The sequence below is a fragment of the Oratosquilla oratoria genome, chromosome 11 (assembly GCF_046742065.1).
Source record: "Oratosquilla oratoria isolate Oo_2021 chromosome 11, ASM4674206v1, whole genome shotgun sequence".
Taxonomy (NCBI): Eukaryota; Metazoa; Arthropoda; class Malacostraca; order Stomatopoda; family Squillidae; genus Oratosquilla; species Oratosquilla oratoria.
Genome location: NC_134787.1, coordinates 37,156,531 through 37,174,114, shown reverse-complemented (window position 1 = coordinate 37,174,114; position 17,584 = coordinate 37,156,531). Strand labels below are relative to the sequence as shown.

Here is a 17,584-nt window from a genome sequence, read left to right as displayed (position 1 = left end):
CTCCAATGTGCCGAAGAAGTGAATAACCTCCTGGAGACACATCCATCCAACCTAGTGCTGAAAAGGACTTCCATATAATTTTCATGGAAGCTGAAAATATGTTGGGTGAACAAATACAAGTACCACAGCAGTGTACAAAGCAAACCAAGAGGTCAAATCAGAAACACACAAACCTGAATCCTACTTTAGGATTTCAGTTTTCTTGCCATACTTGGATAACCTGCTACAAGTATGAGAACAATTTGGCACTCACACCCAGACAGCTCTATGCCTGCAATATCTTACAGCACTGTATGGGGCAGAAACATGTAACATAAGAGAGTAAGAGTTTGAATGTGATTCACCATGGTCACCATGGTCTTGGATCACGTGTTGGACTCATGATCAACAACTATATCCCTCCTGGAAGAGAGCTCAGAGCTCATATATGACCAATCTATGGGTAATGCTGTGACCTTACACACACACACACCCAACTCCTTGCCCACAAGAGTTGGAGTAATGACTCACAGTGCAGCAATACTGAAATTATTTCATCCCTGAGCAGGATTCGAATCTGGACTGCCATAGTGGCTGCCGTGAACTCTACCAACTGTGCCATCGAGATGAAATGCCTGAGAAGTATGGTAGGGGATACTAGGCTGGATAGAGTGAGAAATGAGGTGGTGAGGAGAGTGGGGGTGAAAAGGGAGTTGGGAGATCAGGTTGATGAAAGAGTATTGGGGTGGTTTGGACATATGGAAAGAATGAGTGAAGGAAGATTAGTAAAAAAGTTGTGGAAGGCAGAGGTGGAAGGATTGAACATGAGGGGTCAATCAAAGATGAGATGGATGGATGGGATAAAAGGGGCATTGGGAAAGAAGGAACATCTGTTGAGGAAGGAAGGGAGAAGACAGAAGATAGGGGTGAGTGGAGAATGGTTGTGTATGGATGATGCTGTGATGCATGGAAGGAGGTGGGTGGGAGGGAGTATGTGTGAATGATATTTTGATGCAGCCTGAAGGGATTTCTCCCCATCTTCCCTTTTTCTGCATGAGCATGAGGGGACAGAGAGGGGGGGGGTTGCCGACTAAATGAAGCAGCCTTGCTGTGGATGTGCTGTCTCTTGCTACATTGTTTGTGACCAAAGGCAGTGGGCAAGATGCAGGGATGACCTGTCATCCAGGAGCCAAGAAAAGAGGGAGGAAGGGATGGTGAATGGGAGTGGAGTATGTGAGGATGAAATGGGTGGGAGTGGATTTATACCTTTGACTTTGGCTACCCCCCCCTTGTAATGGGAAAACCCTTGGTGTATGAATGTATCATTACTATTATCATTGTTATCATTATTATTAATATTACTATTATTAGTATAATTATTTTTGCTATTATTTTTACACACATACATACCAAGGACTACTATAGGAGTCCTTGATACATACATATACCAAAGGATTTTTTCCCCCTTACACAGGAGGTAGCCAAAAAGAAAAAGGCATAGAAACCACTCCCACCCATTCCATCCCCTACATACTCCACTACCCTCCATCCTCTTCCCTCCCTCACATCTTGGCACCTCCTGGATGACGGGTCATCCCTGCATCCTGTCCACTCCCCTGGGTCAGAAGCAGTGTCGCAGGACACAGCACATCCACAGCAAGGCCACTTCATTAATGCGGCAACCCCCACCTCCATCCCCTCATGCAGAAAAGGAATTCCTTCCTATCCCCCACCCCCTTATGCATCACAGCATCATCCATACACAACTCTTCTCCATTCACCCCTATCTTCTGTCCTCTCCCGTTCTTCCTCAACAGACATTCCTCTCTTTCGTAATACCACTTTTACCCCATCCATCCATCTCATCCTAGGATGCCCCCTCATATTCACTTCTTCCACATCTGCCTTCCATACCTCTTTTACTACTCTTTCTTCACTCATTCTTTCCATGTGTCCAAACCATCCTGATACTCTTTCATCAACCCTATCTCCCAACTCCCTTTCCACCCCTGTTCTCCTCCTCACCTCCTCATTTCTCACTTTATCTAGCCTAGTAACCACTATCATACTTCTCAGACATTTCATCTCAAACACATTCAAACTCCTCTCTTCCTCTCTTATGTTCCACGTTTCTGCCCCATACAGTGCTGTTGGCAAAATCACTCCTTCATATAACCCCCTCTTAGCATCCATTCCCAAATGTCTATTTCTCATTACACTTTTTAATCCACCAAGACATTTACTTGCTTCTCTCAATCTACATTCTACCACCCCCACTCCTCCCTTTCCTGCCACATTCGCACCCAAGTATCTAAAACTATCCACTTCCTCCAGTCTCTCTCCCTTAATTCTCACTTCCAGCCTGCTGTCACTCTCTTCCCTTGTACATCTCATCACCTTACTTTTACCCACATTTATCTTCAGCTTCCTTCTTTCACACACCTTCTCAAACTCTGTCATTAACTTCCTCAATCCCTCCTCTGATCCCACTACAAGTGCAGTGTTTTCACCAAACAACAACTGGTTTATTTCCCACTTTTTTCCTTTACCTCAAACCACTCACTCTCTCCATTTCTAATCCTAACACAAGCTCTACTACTCTCATAAAAAATCTTGACTGCTCTTAACAGCTTTCCTCCAATCCCATATATCTGCAATACCTCCCACAGTGCCTTTCTGTCTTACCCCATTTCATATCTGCTCTCCTCTTTGCCTCCTTTATCTTATGCTTGACTTTCCTTCCCTTTACTTTGTACCTCTCATACGATTCCCTCGTCCTAATTTATAGCCAGTCTATGAATGCCTGATTCTTCTCTTCTACACCCTTTTTGCTTCCTCATCCCACCATTCACTACCCTTCCTTCTATTTCCTCCTGACCTCCTTGTTCCACATACCATCTTTGCACACCTTATGACTCCCTCCTTGAACTATCCCCATTCCTCCTCCATTCCTAGTTCTGCTCTGTCCTTCACTCCTTCCCTCTCCTCTTTCAGCTTCTTCTTGTACTGCTTCTCCTTTTCTTTCTCATTTAAGCAATTCACTTGAAGTACCTCCCTACCTTCTACCCTTTTCCTCTTTCTCCACCTATTCTCCACTCTCAATTTACCTCCCACCAGAAAATTATCTGATATTCTCCCACTCTCTCCCCTTAGGACATGTACATCCTTAACTCTTCCTACCATACTCCTGGTCACCACTATATAGTCCTTCCACTCCACTACACGCTTACCTATCTCTTCACTTACTATTATAGCCACCCCTTCTCTCCCTCATCCCTTCTTCACTCCTGAGAACCTCCCAACTACACTCCTAAACTCACACTCACCCCTCCCTTTCAATTTAGTTTCACTCAAAGCCAACACATCCATCTTCTCACAAACATACTGCCTATCAATTCCCTTTTACTCTCATCTTTACCACATCCATGCACATTAAAAGACCCAAACCTTAGGTTACTGGTTGGAAAACTCCTAGACCCTCTTATGCCTTTATTTATTTATTTATTTATTCATTTTCTTTCAGGAATGTTCCCTGTGGGGCTACAGGTAGCAGGATTCCTAGTCCTAACCCTTGTTCTGTTTTTGTCACCTTTTATGACTCAAGTGGGAAGACTTGGTGGAAGCATTCTTTTCCCCCACCACAGGGTCAGCAAAAAAAGGAAATGAATATTCAGAGAAATGGTACAGGACAGTAACAAGGGGTTGGGTGAAAGCATAATGGAGGGACAGTCTTAGTATAATAAATGTGTCATAATTTCTCTATGAACAGAGTCTTCCTCTATCATAGACAAAATGATGTGTGGCTCTGGTCCGTAGGGGTGCCCCATATAGACCCTAAAGTATCAATTGCATGCTACTTTGCCACAATAACATGCAGCCAATACCCCATCTGAGGTATTGGCTGTATATTATTATTATTATCTTTATTGATGTGTACTATTCTGATATTTTTGTTACTATTGCTATAACTATTAATGATTTCTTCTTCCAGCTGCCTTCTTGATCCCATATATGTTGGTGTTATTCCTTGCTGGGATTCCACTTCTTTTATTGGATCTCTACCTTGGCCAATTAAAGAAATGTGGACCAAACATTATTTTTGGCCGCCAATTGCCAGTATCCACAGGTAATGCAAGATTGGTAACACACAAAGAGTTAGAGTTTTGCCAACTTTTCTTCATTGCAGACAAGTCACTTAGTCTCAATAGGATGAGGAAGGAAAGGTTTTTTGCTTGAAGACAAAGGAAAGTAACAGAAAATAAGAATAAAAATATAGTTTTAGCTAGAGTAGGGTATGGGCTGCTAAGTATTCCTCGTTATAGGATTCTGCCCTCACCCCTTTTGGTGTTGGATAACCCATGGCAGAGTTGTGGAGGAAACTAAACACCCTTTCAGACTTCCAGAGGTCCCCCACTTGATATACATTGTTCTTTTTAGAGCCATTTTAACAGCATTACAGTATAAGTCTTTGGGTAAAGCAATACACAAGGGCCCCTACTTACAAAACCACTCGCAGAAATAAAGATGCAAATTTTTCCATGTACCAAGGACATCTTCCCACTTACAAGGGAGGTAGCCAGCCAGCTTGGATAACTGCCCAGTCTGTCCATGTATTAAGACAACCCTGGTTCTTGTATGTGCACAGTCAGTTCTGTGTAGTCTGTGAAGATGTGTAATACTATATGGATCATAGGTCACCCAGGTTGGACTACCCACTTTTATGAGATTATATTTTGTGAGAGAGGAATAGAAGCCTGTAGGAAAATGAAATGATAGCTGTGTATAAAAGGGGGGTATTACCACCAATTTCTTTTTAGGGATAGTTATTGAGTTTTTAGATCATGACCCAAGGGGCATGTGGCAGGAGACTTGAGGAAAGAGACTCATGTCTTTATGAACCAATGAAAGTGGTGAAAATGGTTGGAGATGTAGTTGTAGAGAAAGGGAGAAAGACGGATTTTTTTAGAGAGGTTAAACTGAAATGAGAGTATGCAGTCTGAGAGAAAATTAGAAATTAAGTGAATTTTAGAAGAAAAAATGTGTATATGTTCATGCAATGAAACATCCTAGCAGAGCAGGCATGTGTCATCTGTGTTATCTAATCTAGGTTGATATGCCCTGAATGTTAAGTGGTAGCCACAACAGATTCTGCTTAAGTATACAGTATCTGTTCTGTTAAAGTTAGTTTCTTATTTGTGTATGGTGGGGGATGGTCAAGGATCCTGTCAGGCACTAGATATGTTAAACCTCTGTCTGTAAGTACTGTAGTTTTCTTTTTAATTCTGTGGTGACCTTTATTAGGAAGTGGTCTGAGGGGAGGTCATGTATGATTTACCATGTTGTTTGTCTTTAGGTAAAAGGGGCATGTCTGTTGAGCAGGGAAGGGAGAAGGCAAGACATAGGTGTGAATAAAGGATGATTGTGAATGGATCATAAACTGATACAGCCCAAAGGGATTTTTCATTGTCTTCTCTATAATGTACATGCATGTGAGGATGAAATATGGTAATTACAGTTTAACAATTCATTAGGAAGTCTGAGAACTTACTTGGTAGCGCTCTCAAACAAGTGGGTCTGAAATAAGGTTAAACTTCAAGGCTTCTGATGTAAAGACGTAAAAAAGTCCCTTACCGACAGGTTTTAAGAGTGGTCTGTCAGGAACTAGAGCTGTATTCAGTGGGACTCTTACATGTTAAAAAAAAAAAAGCTCGAAGCCATGGGTTAACTTTCACTTTAAGTAATTTCTCAAAGTTTCTGATTTATCAAACCAAAATTACTTCATACATTTAATAAATAAAAGGGAGGGGAGTTTAATCGTATCTTATTTAATGTTACGATAGGCGTGGTTCGAAGTTCAGGGTAGGCTCCTGAATCGAAAGAAAATAACACCTCGAGTGAAAGTTTCCCGAACCGAGGTAAGCACTAATATTCCCATTAATAATTTCCACAACCTCCCCGACAACAAAAAGAAAGTGTTTAATGAATACAGCACTTTCGAGGAAAATTTACAATAGCTTTTTAAGTACTAGAGACCTTACTTGGTCTCTAGAGGCTAGCGCAGTCTTACGAGAAGGTCTCAAAGAGGAAGGATCTGGAACGACACAGACGTTTTCCAAAGAAATAACCTCCTCCAAATTAGAGGCCTCTTCAAAGGGCTCCAACTCACTAGCCTGCAAAATAGGATTCCCAAGGGATTCATCCTCATGACGAGAATGTAACTCAGTATGGAGCTCTAGAGGGATTAAAAGTCTAACGTTGACCTTAATAGAGTTTTCATCAGGCCTAATGACAGAGATTGTACATATCACATGGTCTTGGTCAGGAAAGGTCTCAACAACATGAACTAAGGGCCAGAAGGGTCTGGTCTTAAAAGGCAGTTTCAAAAAAGCAATGTCACCTTTTTCCCAGCTTCTAGAACTGTGGTACGCAGCTCTATCCCTTTCCCTTAAGCTGACCAAGTACTCTGTCAGCCATTGTTTCTTAAACTCTTCATAAAAATAATCCCTACAGTCCATGAATAAGCTGAGAAGAGAAGGATAGTCTTCTCCTGATTCCCATTCAGGGACTTGTTCCAAATTGCCAAACATCAAGGAAGGAATAGTCCTTCCTATAGGGAAATGATTTGGGGTAATGACATCTACCTCCTTTTCACAGGAACGATATGTAAGTGGTCTATTGTTCAAAATTGTTTAACATCGGACAAAAGAGTGGTAATTTCAGCCAGGGAAGGAACAGACTTACCCAATACTTTATAGAGACATTGTTTCACTGTCTGAATTAACCTTTCCCAAGTGGCACCATACCATGCAGCATAAACAGGGATGGTTCTATGCTGAACAGGGGAAGATTTAAACTTCTCTTCAAATTCAGAAGATGACAAAAGTTGTTCAATAACACTTCCCACTTGTACAAAGGATTTAGCATTATCAGAATAAACAGCTGAAGGAATTCCATATGTGTTAGCAAACCTAGCAAAAGCTAAAATGAACTCAGCAGTAGACATAGAATCCACAACTTCCAAATGGATAGCTCTAGTATTGAAACAAGTGAATATCAAAATATAAGCTTTTACCTTATCTCCATTCCTGTCTCTAACCCATAAATGCCCCGTGTTATCCACACCAGTATGGGCAAAGGGCACACTTAGATTCACTCTAGAGGCAGGTATAGAGGAAGGAGAAGGATAATTAACTGCACAGGAATTATATTTCTCACAAACTATACAACCCTTCAAAATGTTTAAAACAGCTTATCTGGTTTTAAAGATCCAGAATCCATGCATGCGAAGGAAATTAAGTGTAGCTTGTAGTCCCATGTGTATAACTTGGCAATGAGCAAAGAATATCAAAAGCTTAGTCAAGTGATGAGATTTTGACAAATAAAGGGGATTCACAACCTCATATTTGAGGTCAGTGTTCTTGTCAATTCTGCCCTTGGACCTTATCAAACCATTCTTGTCCAAGAACAAGTTCATTTGACTTACTAGAGGAGGTATGTCATTGGTATTGGAATTCTGTAAATAAGCCAATTCAGCAGGGAAGGAATCCCTTTGCATTATTCCCATCATATAATTAGAAGCTGCCTTAACTGGGTCAGCATTAGACTTCTTAAACAAAAAGACAGCCTTAAAAATCAAAGAAGTGTGATGCAAAAGTTTGCTGTAAGAAGAAAACCTTATAACATCAATTAGAGGAGGAATGTCAACTTGCACAACAGCCACATTGACAATATCTCCCTTAATGCTGGAGGGAATACATCCCAAGTGACCCTTCAGCCAAGTATGAGGTGGCAACAACAACCATTCTGGTCCATAAACCCACCATTTGAATTTTTCCTTGAACACCTTAGTACTGCAAGGTTTAGTTAGGAAATCAGCCATATTATGTTCAGAAGGAACATAAGTAAAAGAAATAGGAGTATATTTGGCCTTGAAAATTTCCAAAAGATTGGAAATTTCCTTCAATCTATCATTAACAAATATATTCTTTTTAGGGGCTTTGTTGGTCAGGATCCAAGAAAGGGCAACTTGACCATCAACAAGGAGTACCACAGATTCAACCAGTAGGGCGGACACCAGTCCTTCCTCAAAAATAGTTTTGAGGCATCTTATCGATAGTAAAGCTGCCATAAGTTCCAAAGAAGGTAATGTTCTTTGTTTGATAGGAGCCACCTTGACCTTGGCAAATACAACCACTCCTCGTTTAACGACCTACTTGGTTAACGATAATGCGGAGTTACGACGGGCTTTATGACGGACCAATATTCGTTTAACGTAAATCTCCCGAAGTTATGACGTCATTTACGATAATCAAGTTGGCTGAGGCAAATTTGTATGATGTTATAAATGAACTTGTACGGTGGATATTAGCTGTGAGGTAAAGTGTTCTGAAGCTTAGGTCTACATTACCATCCTGCAAGCTGCAAAAACTACCTGGAGTACCGTATATACCGGTATTGGTAAATTTTTAGTTTCGACCATGGGTGCAATATAGCAATAGAAAATTAATTATTAATTTTGTAAATTATAATGTATCAACGTAATATGGAATTTTGTGAGCGGAAATAAAAAACAAAAAAAGTGCTAAAACAGATTTCGTAAGTAACGAAGTCATGTCGGACGAATGATACACCATGTTTGTTATGATAGATGCCGACGTCGAAGAAATGAAAGGATGATAGATTCGTCTAACCTAAACTAAACTAACCTAACCTGTGTTTAATAAATCATTACCTGCAAATTAAATGTCATCCGGCTCGTCCTCGTTGTCGTCGTCATGAGAGACGTTGGCGGGCTTTTCAACCACTCTCTCAGCTTGCAGGGTATACAAAGTTCTTGCAGCTTGAAGGAATGCATGTATCTCCGCACCATAACATTCCTTCAAGAAAATATACCTGGCGAGGTAGTCGGAAGTACCGAGGCCGTCAATTAACAGACGACAAGATGGCGTCCCGATCCTATGCTACCGACTTCGTTCATTAGCATATTTGCTTGTAGCAAGGTATTTTTTTATTTTCGTTTCCGCCCACAAAATTGAATATTATGTTGATACATTTTAATTTACAAAATTAATAATTGATTTTCTATTGCTATATTGCGCCCATGGTCGAAACTAAAAAAATTCCCCGGTATTTAATATGGAATGTCAGCATACACAGATTTGGTCATATACAGTAATTTCAGGAACCTAACCACGGTAAATAAACAGTAAATAAAGCTTTAATGTACTGTATAAAAGAGGGAAAATACACAAAAATAAGGATACATGTATTGCTGGACATTGTACATACAGTACATGCACGTATATGTATACACTTTCGCTTAACGACCAATTCGGTTAACGACGGTGCGCTGGTCCCAATTGTGGTCGTTAAACGAGGAGTGGTTGTAGAAGAGAGTCATTAGACTCCCATAACTCTCTTCTTTCTTGCCCTACATAGATGGCACATCTATAGGCTTCCTTAGAAGCATGAGCAAAAACAAACAATTTAATGGGAGATTCAGAACAGAAAGTTTTCCTTTTAAAGGATAAGTCATTAACCTCCCTAAAGTTTTCACATAACTTCTTCCATCTTGCAAGTAACTCGTTATCCAATTTCCAATCCCAATCTACTATTTTTTGGTACATCTCTCTAATGCAAATTTTTCCTTGTAATAACACAGGAGAAAAAAGACCTAATGGATCAAATATAGAAGCCAAAGAAGACAAAACTTGCCTTTTGGTTGAGTCATCTTTGTTAAGGGAAACATCCTTGATTCTCAAGGTATCATGATTTTTATTATAAATATATCCCAACACCTTTATTTCATCTTTATTGCAAATGACTTCTTGTTCAAGAACTTGAAGAAGAGAAGTCTGGTTGCATGTCCACTCCCTGAGAGGTAAACCTCCATTAAGCATGATCTCATTAATCCTCTCGACCATAGCAGGGAGGAAACAAAATTCATTAGTAGTGTAGACCAAATTGTCTACATAGAATTTATCTTTAATTAAGAAGGCAGTGAGAGTGTCAGGCTGCATGGAAAGATGATGTTGGATAATGAAATTCAATATGAAAGGAGAGCAAATGAAACAAAAAATGATAGTATTATATCTGTAAGGAATATATTGGTTTTTAATCCTCCAAAAGAAACAGAACCTATTACGATCACCCTCATCCTTCAAACGGATCTGCAAGAAGGCTTTTATAACATCAGCCAAAATGACATAATTGTTGGTTCTGAAGTACAACAAAAGAGAGAGGAGGTTATTCATCAAATCAACTCCCGGGAATGCAGCTTCATTTAAGGAAGGAGCTTTTCCTATTTTGAGAGAGCAGTTGAAAACAGGTCTTATTTTTGAGGTGGCAAGTTCATCATTCTTGAGCACATGTCTATGGCCAGGGACTCTTTTAGTAACTGGTTCAATAATACCCAAGGCCTCTTCCTGGTCAAACACAGCTTCATACTCCTCTCTAAGGCCCCTTTGCTCAAGCTTGTCATAGACCCTTTGTGCCACTGCCAATGCAATCTTTAGATTTTAGGGAACTAGGTCCACCAAATCCTTTTTCCATGGGATCTTCACATATAGTGTCCATCTTTGAAGGAAATGGACTGTTTAAAGTGATCAACTTCCAAAGCATCAATATCAGGGGTTTGTTCTTTAATGCCAATGGATTCTAAAGAATAAAAGTTATCAAGACCATATTCTACATTAGAGTTAACAAAGACTTCCTGCAAAGGATCAAATTGTAAACTTACAGGTTCTAAACAGAAATTGACAAGTAACTTATCCTTGCCTAACCTTTTGGGAGGGAAGTATTTAACAGTCCTTTCAGACTGAGTAAAGGAAATACCCTTCTCAGGTTTCTTTAGAGAAATTCAATTGGCCTTAAAAGAAAAATTATAAAAAAAATAGAGAATCCCCATTGTATTTCTCAATACAATTAAACGAATTGACTCCAAGGTCAGATTTGGGATTTATCCTCAAAGGTTTCTCCTTATATTTGAAGTTATCAAAATTTAATACTTCATTAGAGGGAATTTTGAAAACCCCTTTTATCATTCTCTTTAAGTAGAAATGTTTCTCACCAGGAGGGATATATTGAACCCCAGTCCCGTATGGAATGAAACCATCAGCAAGATGGGCTATCATATAAGGGGGCTCTCTCTAAAGAAAACAGTTGAAAGTTTTGAAGAATGTCATTTCCAATGATGCCTAAAACCTTCAGTTGATCTCCCTTCAACTTGGGAAAACTAGGGGAAACATAAAATTCATGATCGTTCATACTTTGGAGTATAGAGGATAATGAAGGAATTTGTATGGACAAGTTGAATCCTTCTATTGCAAAAAACAAACTAAACAGATTCATCCTGGAGGGGAGTTTTAAGTTTGCAGTGTAATTAAAACCTCTTTTATTCATTAGAGGTAAACCAAATGAAGAAACCAACTTGTCCATAGGAGGACTTAAACAAGGTCCTTTTCTGTCCTCCACCAATTCCTTGTTAATACCGTATATACTCGTCTATAGGTCGAAATCTTAAGGAATTTTTTTTAGGCCAAAACCTAGGGGTCGACCTATACACAAGTAATAATCTTGTTAGGTTGAAATCCAGACATGACAAGAAAGGCTAGGAAGAACTCTTACCTTTTCTTTAGGTTCAGAAATAAAAATATTTACCTACTAAATACTACCAGTAAACAATGGGTACATAAAATACACGGTACGTACTAAAACATGTAAAATTCCTTCTAGATACGGTAACCCCATACTGTGGTTTTACCTGTTTGTTAAATTTCTTAACACAGGCGAGCTTATTATATCATGTATACTATTACAGTACCCATAATTGTTTAAAAAAAATAATGAAATGCTGTGATATTCTCAAATTTATTTATTTATTTATAGTTTAGTTTCGACCATGGGCGCAATATAGCAATAGAAAATTAATCATTAATTTTATAAATTAAAATGTATCAACGTAATATGCAATTTTGTGGGCGGAAGTGAAAATGAAAAATACCTTGCCACAAGCATAGGATCGGAACGCCATCTTGTCTGTCAATTGACGGCCTCGGTGCTTCCGACAGTACCTCGCCAGGTACATTTTCTTGAAGGAATGTTATGGAGCGGAGATACATGCATTCCTTCAAGCTGCAAGAACTTTGTATAGCCAGCAAGCTAAGTGGTTGAAAAGCCCGCCAACTTCTCATTTCTTCGTCGTCGGCATGTATCATAACAAATATCAAGGTCTAAATATACAGGTCAGACCGTTAGAATTCTTCTGCGCAGCTTCTGACGTCATTTGGCTGAGTCCATTTTCTCTTTGTGATACACTGAAGAAAACTGTGAAACGCCAAGGAAGACAGGAACAATAATATTTTATATATTATATATATATATATATTATATATCATATATATTATATATTCATATATATAGACAGGAACTATAATATTTTATATATATATTTTATATAATATTTGTCAGAATATAACTAATTGCGTGGAGCAGTGCGAGCAAAGGCAACGTCATTTTCCAACGACGGACCAGCTTCAACTGACAGCTATAGGACCCGCTAACCCCACTTTGAACAGCCAGGTGACGTTCACGGGCCCGCTGCGCCAACTCCCTCGAAATTCGGTCGGAAGTGGTTAGACCTTATATTCTTAGATCTTGACAAATATGACGTACTATTCGTCCGACACGACTTCATTACTTACGAAATGTTTTAGCATCTTTCTTGTTTTTTTATTTCCGATCACAAAATTGCATATTACGTTGATACATTATAATCTACAAAATTAATAATCAATTTTTATTGCTATGTTGCGCCCTTGGTCGAAACTAAAAATTTACCCAAATTTAGCTTTCTACATGGTATATGTTATTGTTACCATTACCAAAACAATGCATGGATCTCACCATCACGAAAACAAACTGTTCAGTATTGCCAACTTGTTACTGTTACAGTGACACATGGTATAATCCTAAATATTTTAACTGAAATCCACCAAAATCGTTTTCCTTGGTGTCGTCATCTTCACCACCAAACAGCTCCTCCCACTCACTTCTGTGTCGAGTATCGTCATACGAATCAACCTCATCAGCCATAGGAACATCAACATCATCTTTCTCCTCCACATTATCATTAGCCTGATCATCCGCACAGTTGAGATTACAAGACTAACTCTGAGTGTTGGTTAATTTTTTTTCTAACGAAACACGCCTAGCCAGTTTATTCCGAATACCGTACTTGGTAATTTACTGTACTTGGCAATCTGTTCAAGTTTTTCACTCCGCTGAAATGGCAATTTCAGTGAAACTTATTAAATATTAAAATCAGTGAACTTGAAAAAACATAAACCAGAATACATCAGAATTAATGAAGTGAAAAAAACATAATAATCAATTGCTATACCAGGCAAGCCATGCTACTTCAAAGCATTAAGGCAGTGGAATGCTCACAGCACCAAAAACAAAAACAAACCACTCGACCTATACATGAGGTATATGGAAAATTCCAGATTTTTTGGCCCAAAAATGGGGGGTCGACCTATACACGAGATCGACCTATAGACGAGTATATACGGTAATGGAAAACTGGGCTCCATTGTCTAATAGGAAGAGGCATTGGGCAGTTCTCTTGCCTCTGCTAACAGGAAGGGAAACCAAAGGAACAATCAAATCTGATAAAGAATGGAAATTATACATTTTCCCTTTGGAAATAGGTAACTTATTAGCCATAGGACACACAGCACCATGGTGCTCGTGTTTGTTATACACAAAACATTTATAAGGCAGAGTGGTCTTTAACCCAGGGCATTCCAAAGAGCCATGTCCATGATTCAAACAGAGTCCTAATTGAACTGCTCTAGCTTTCCTGTGTTCAAGGGAAATATAGGAAGAACACTTTGAACTTGCATGGTCAGAAGCGGGGCAAAATCTACATCTGTAAATAGACTTCTTAATGGAATCTGGATTGACCTTAAAGGAGTGACTAACTCCCTTGCTAGAATCAACAGGTTTTTTCAAGGAATTTTCCTTGAAGGCAAGGGAGCTGGTAGTATCACTTCATTTGGGTGTGACACTGAGGTCATCAGATCCCATTTTAAGTCTAACTAAAACAGATTGATAAACTTCTTTAAGCTGATTAAAATTGGGGTAATTTGAATTAATCACCCAAGACAATTCAACCAAGAAAAATTTAGGTAATTTATTTAGAATTAATTTACTGATCAAAAGGAGGCCCTCGCTTCCAGCCTTAGTAAAGTCAACTCCAATCCCCTTAAGGTCTTGAAGTTTGGAATCTACAGACCTAATGTAACTTTCTAGGTCCTTCAACTTGCAGGCCTCAGGTGCATTTATAATATAGATCAACACCTTGTCCAAGATCTCTTCCTTATTAAAAAACAACTTATCAAGAAGAAGGAATGCAGCATCATAATTCGAATCATCCACTGGTAAATTCTCCACTAAGTGAAAAGCCTCCCCTGTGAGATATCCCTTTAAATAAATTAATTTCTGACTATTACCGGTAGTCAGATTGGGGATACCAGCAATGGCATTCAGAAAACCCTACTTAAAATTGAAATAGGCAAAGTGATTGTGTGAATTGTTCTCAAAGTGTTGAAGAACAATAGGAAGAATTGCAAGATTCACCTTTAGAGTCAAGAACTCCCTTTAATTCTTGTCTCCGTTCTTTAAAAGGAGACAATTCTAGAAGGACGGACTGGTGGTAAGCCCTGGATTTTTCCATATCCTCGTCCCTTCCTTCTTCAGGGAGTAACAAGTACACATCTTCGTCAAATTTTTGGATTTCCGAGAGGAAACATTCTATTTGCGACACCATGGTGTCAAGGACGGTAAGAGAAAGTGAGTCAAGTTGTGAATTTTTTAGAGCCTTTAAGTCCTTTGAGATAAGACCCTTTTTATGGGCTCTTTGTCTTCAGACTTTTTTTAAGTCCTCAGACTCAGAAAATGACCTTTTGTCGCTAGCCATTTTGAAACAGCAACCAAATCAAGAGTGTATGACTGTCGCACTGAAAACTGTTGTATAGACCAACTAATACAACTGATCGAGAAATTTCATCAAGATAATATATAAATACAACATTTTTTAAACTGTAAAGAGCAGACAAGGCAAGGGAAACCACGATTATAAACAATAGAGACCACCAAGTTCAAAAGAACAATTCGATAAACTTCGAAAAGTACATAGGAATAATAGTGCCCCCTCAGTGCCAGTTACTTTCCATCTAAGAGGAAATAAGGTCCTCAAACAAGGAAATGACCAAAATCCGAACAAACTCTGTATGAAAGAACATCAGGAAACCAGCCTTCATAACCACCTATCGTAACTTTAATTAATAAAGCGCTAGATTGTAGCTTACGACATAAGGGGGAATTAAGTTAAAGTCGAAATCGACTGCAAAAGAAAATTAAGTTAATTTCAAATATTAAAGATTAAATTCTCAAATTAGAGAAGATTAAAACAATGAGATCAAACTTCATTTGAGAGAATTAAACCTATGGTAATTATGGTTTAACAATTCATTAAGAAGTCTGAGAACTAACTTGGTAGTGTTCTCAAACAAGTGGGTCTGAAATAAGGTTGAACTTGAAGGCTTCTGATATGAAGAAAATGTAAAAAAGTCTCTTGCCGACAGGTTTTAAGAGTGGTCTGTCAGGAACCAGAGCTCTGGGTGATCTGCTGTTCAGACCTGATGATAGTGGTCGTATTCGGCGGGACTCTTACGTGTTCAGAAAAAAAGCTTGAAGCCACTTTAAGTAATTTCTCAAAGTTTCCCAATTTATCAAACCAAAGTTACTTCACAGATTTAATAAATAAAAGGGAGGGGAGTTTAATTGTATCTTATTTAAAGTTATGATGGGCGTGGTTCGAAGTTTCAGGGTAGGCTCCAGAATCGAAAGAAAATAACACCTCAAGGGAAAGTTTCCCAAACCGAGGTAAGCACTATTATTCCCAATAATAATTACCACAGAAGAGATGAGGGTTGCTATGTAAATGGAGCAGTGAGGGTAAAACAGCTTAGAGTATTGCAGGTGCTGTGGCTTTGCTGTGCCTTGTTGCATTGTTTCTGACCTGGGTGGGAGGAATGGCCTTTCATTCACAAGGAGCCAAGATAAAATGGAAACAAATGGGTGATGGTTGGATATGGGATTTACATGTCTTGTCTGGCTACCTCCCTTATATATAGGGGGAAGAAGCCTTTTGGTATATGGATAAATAAGTATATAGATAATTTGTGTTTGGAGGGAGAATGAGCAAATTGTTATGTCAAGGAAAGTTTCTTGTTGGTTATATTGAGATTACATAGTGATGTGGTTGCTGGAATTTGATATGTTTGATATGTAGTATGTTAGTTTAGAGGTTGGAATTGAGGGGTGTAGCCTTAGGGGGTTGATGTGGTGGGTGATATGTAAATATTTGTAATGTAAGTTGCTTTCTTTACTTGTGTTTGGATAATGATTATTTCTGAAGAAGAATGAATACAAAAATATTCATATCACAATTTCTCATTCCAAAAGGTCTAGGATGGGCAATGGTATCAGTGAGTGGAATGGTATCCATTTACTACAATGTGATTATAGCCTGGGCCCTCTACTACACCTTTTCTTCATTTTCACAAGAATTGCCTTGGTCCAGATGTAGGCATGACTTCAATTCTGATAGTAAGTATTATGCTCTTAATATACATTGGAAAACACAGTTGATCATTTGGGTTATAATAAGGCTGGATGCAAATACATACACATACCATCGGCTTTTTCCCCCTTACAAGGGAGGTAGCCAAATTCAAAGGATAAATCCACTCCCTCCCATTTTATCCCCATATACTCCACTCCCATTCATCACCCCTCAGCCCCCCTAGATCTGCTCTATTCTGTGGGGGAGTGACCCCAGGCTCTTGCCTCCACATGGAGGGGGTGGGGACGGCTGTTGGCAGTAGCATGCTGGGGGCCAGCTACCCCTGACCCTCAGTATGACATAGCCTCGACCTTTGCTAAATAGATTTTTATACCCGCATTTCTTAACCCACCCCTTATCTTCTCTTCCCCTTGCCCAACTTTCTACCCCTTATATTCTATCATGATTGACCCTCCTGATGACATGGCCAAAATTTTGAAGCCTCTCAGTAACAAACTTCTTTCATGCACAGTCATCATAAGTCAAACTTTTCATTCATAATCACTATGAAGAAAGTCCTATGGCAATGGCTAGTGATGACAGAAGCAGGAGAAGGTGATCTCTGGGAGCCTCTAGTCATGAACTACACATAGGCGATGTGGGCAAGATAGTCGTTCTGTGTTGGGATGGAGGCAACATCACAGTTTGGCAGCTACCCACACGACTGAGCAGCCCTGTTCAGGACCCACTCTGCTCACCCCACATGGGGAGGGGGCTAGAAAAGGTGCCCTAAAAATAGTTTGCCTCACTTCCACTTGACTGGGGAACCGCCCCCAGTAAGGTCACCCTCAATGCAGTCAAGATGCAGAAAGATCTCAAGCACAGATGATGACCTCAGGCTAAAAAAAAGACCCTTCTCTGACACCCCCTAATACTGATAGTAATATAAAACAATTGAAAGGTGTATACATAAAA

General features: G+C 39.3%; 1 protein-coding gene across 9 annotated transcripts in view; it reads left to right on the top strand.

Moving 5' to 3' along the window:
- LOC143029744 (sodium- and chloride-dependent glycine transporter 2-like) overlaps nucleotides 1–17,584 on the top strand; it is a 181,260-nt gene that overhangs the window by 78,078 nt on the left and 85,598 nt on the right. For 6 of the 9 annotated variants that reach the window (XM_076192640.1, XM_076192641.1, XM_076192644.1 and 3 more), the window contains 2 exons: nucleotides 3,971–4,105; nucleotides 16,510–16,653. In XM_076192640.1, coding sequence (XP_076048755.1) covers nucleotides 3,971–4,105; nucleotides 16,510–16,653 — 279 coding nt within the window. Of the gene's footprint in view, nucleotides 1–3,970; nucleotides 4,106–5,043; nucleotides 5,235–7,971; nucleotides 8,122–15,591; nucleotides 15,928–16,509; nucleotides 16,654–17,584 lie in introns of those variants that run through there. The other 3 variants (XM_076192645.1, XM_076192646.1, XM_076192647.1) reach the window with 3 other exon arrangements.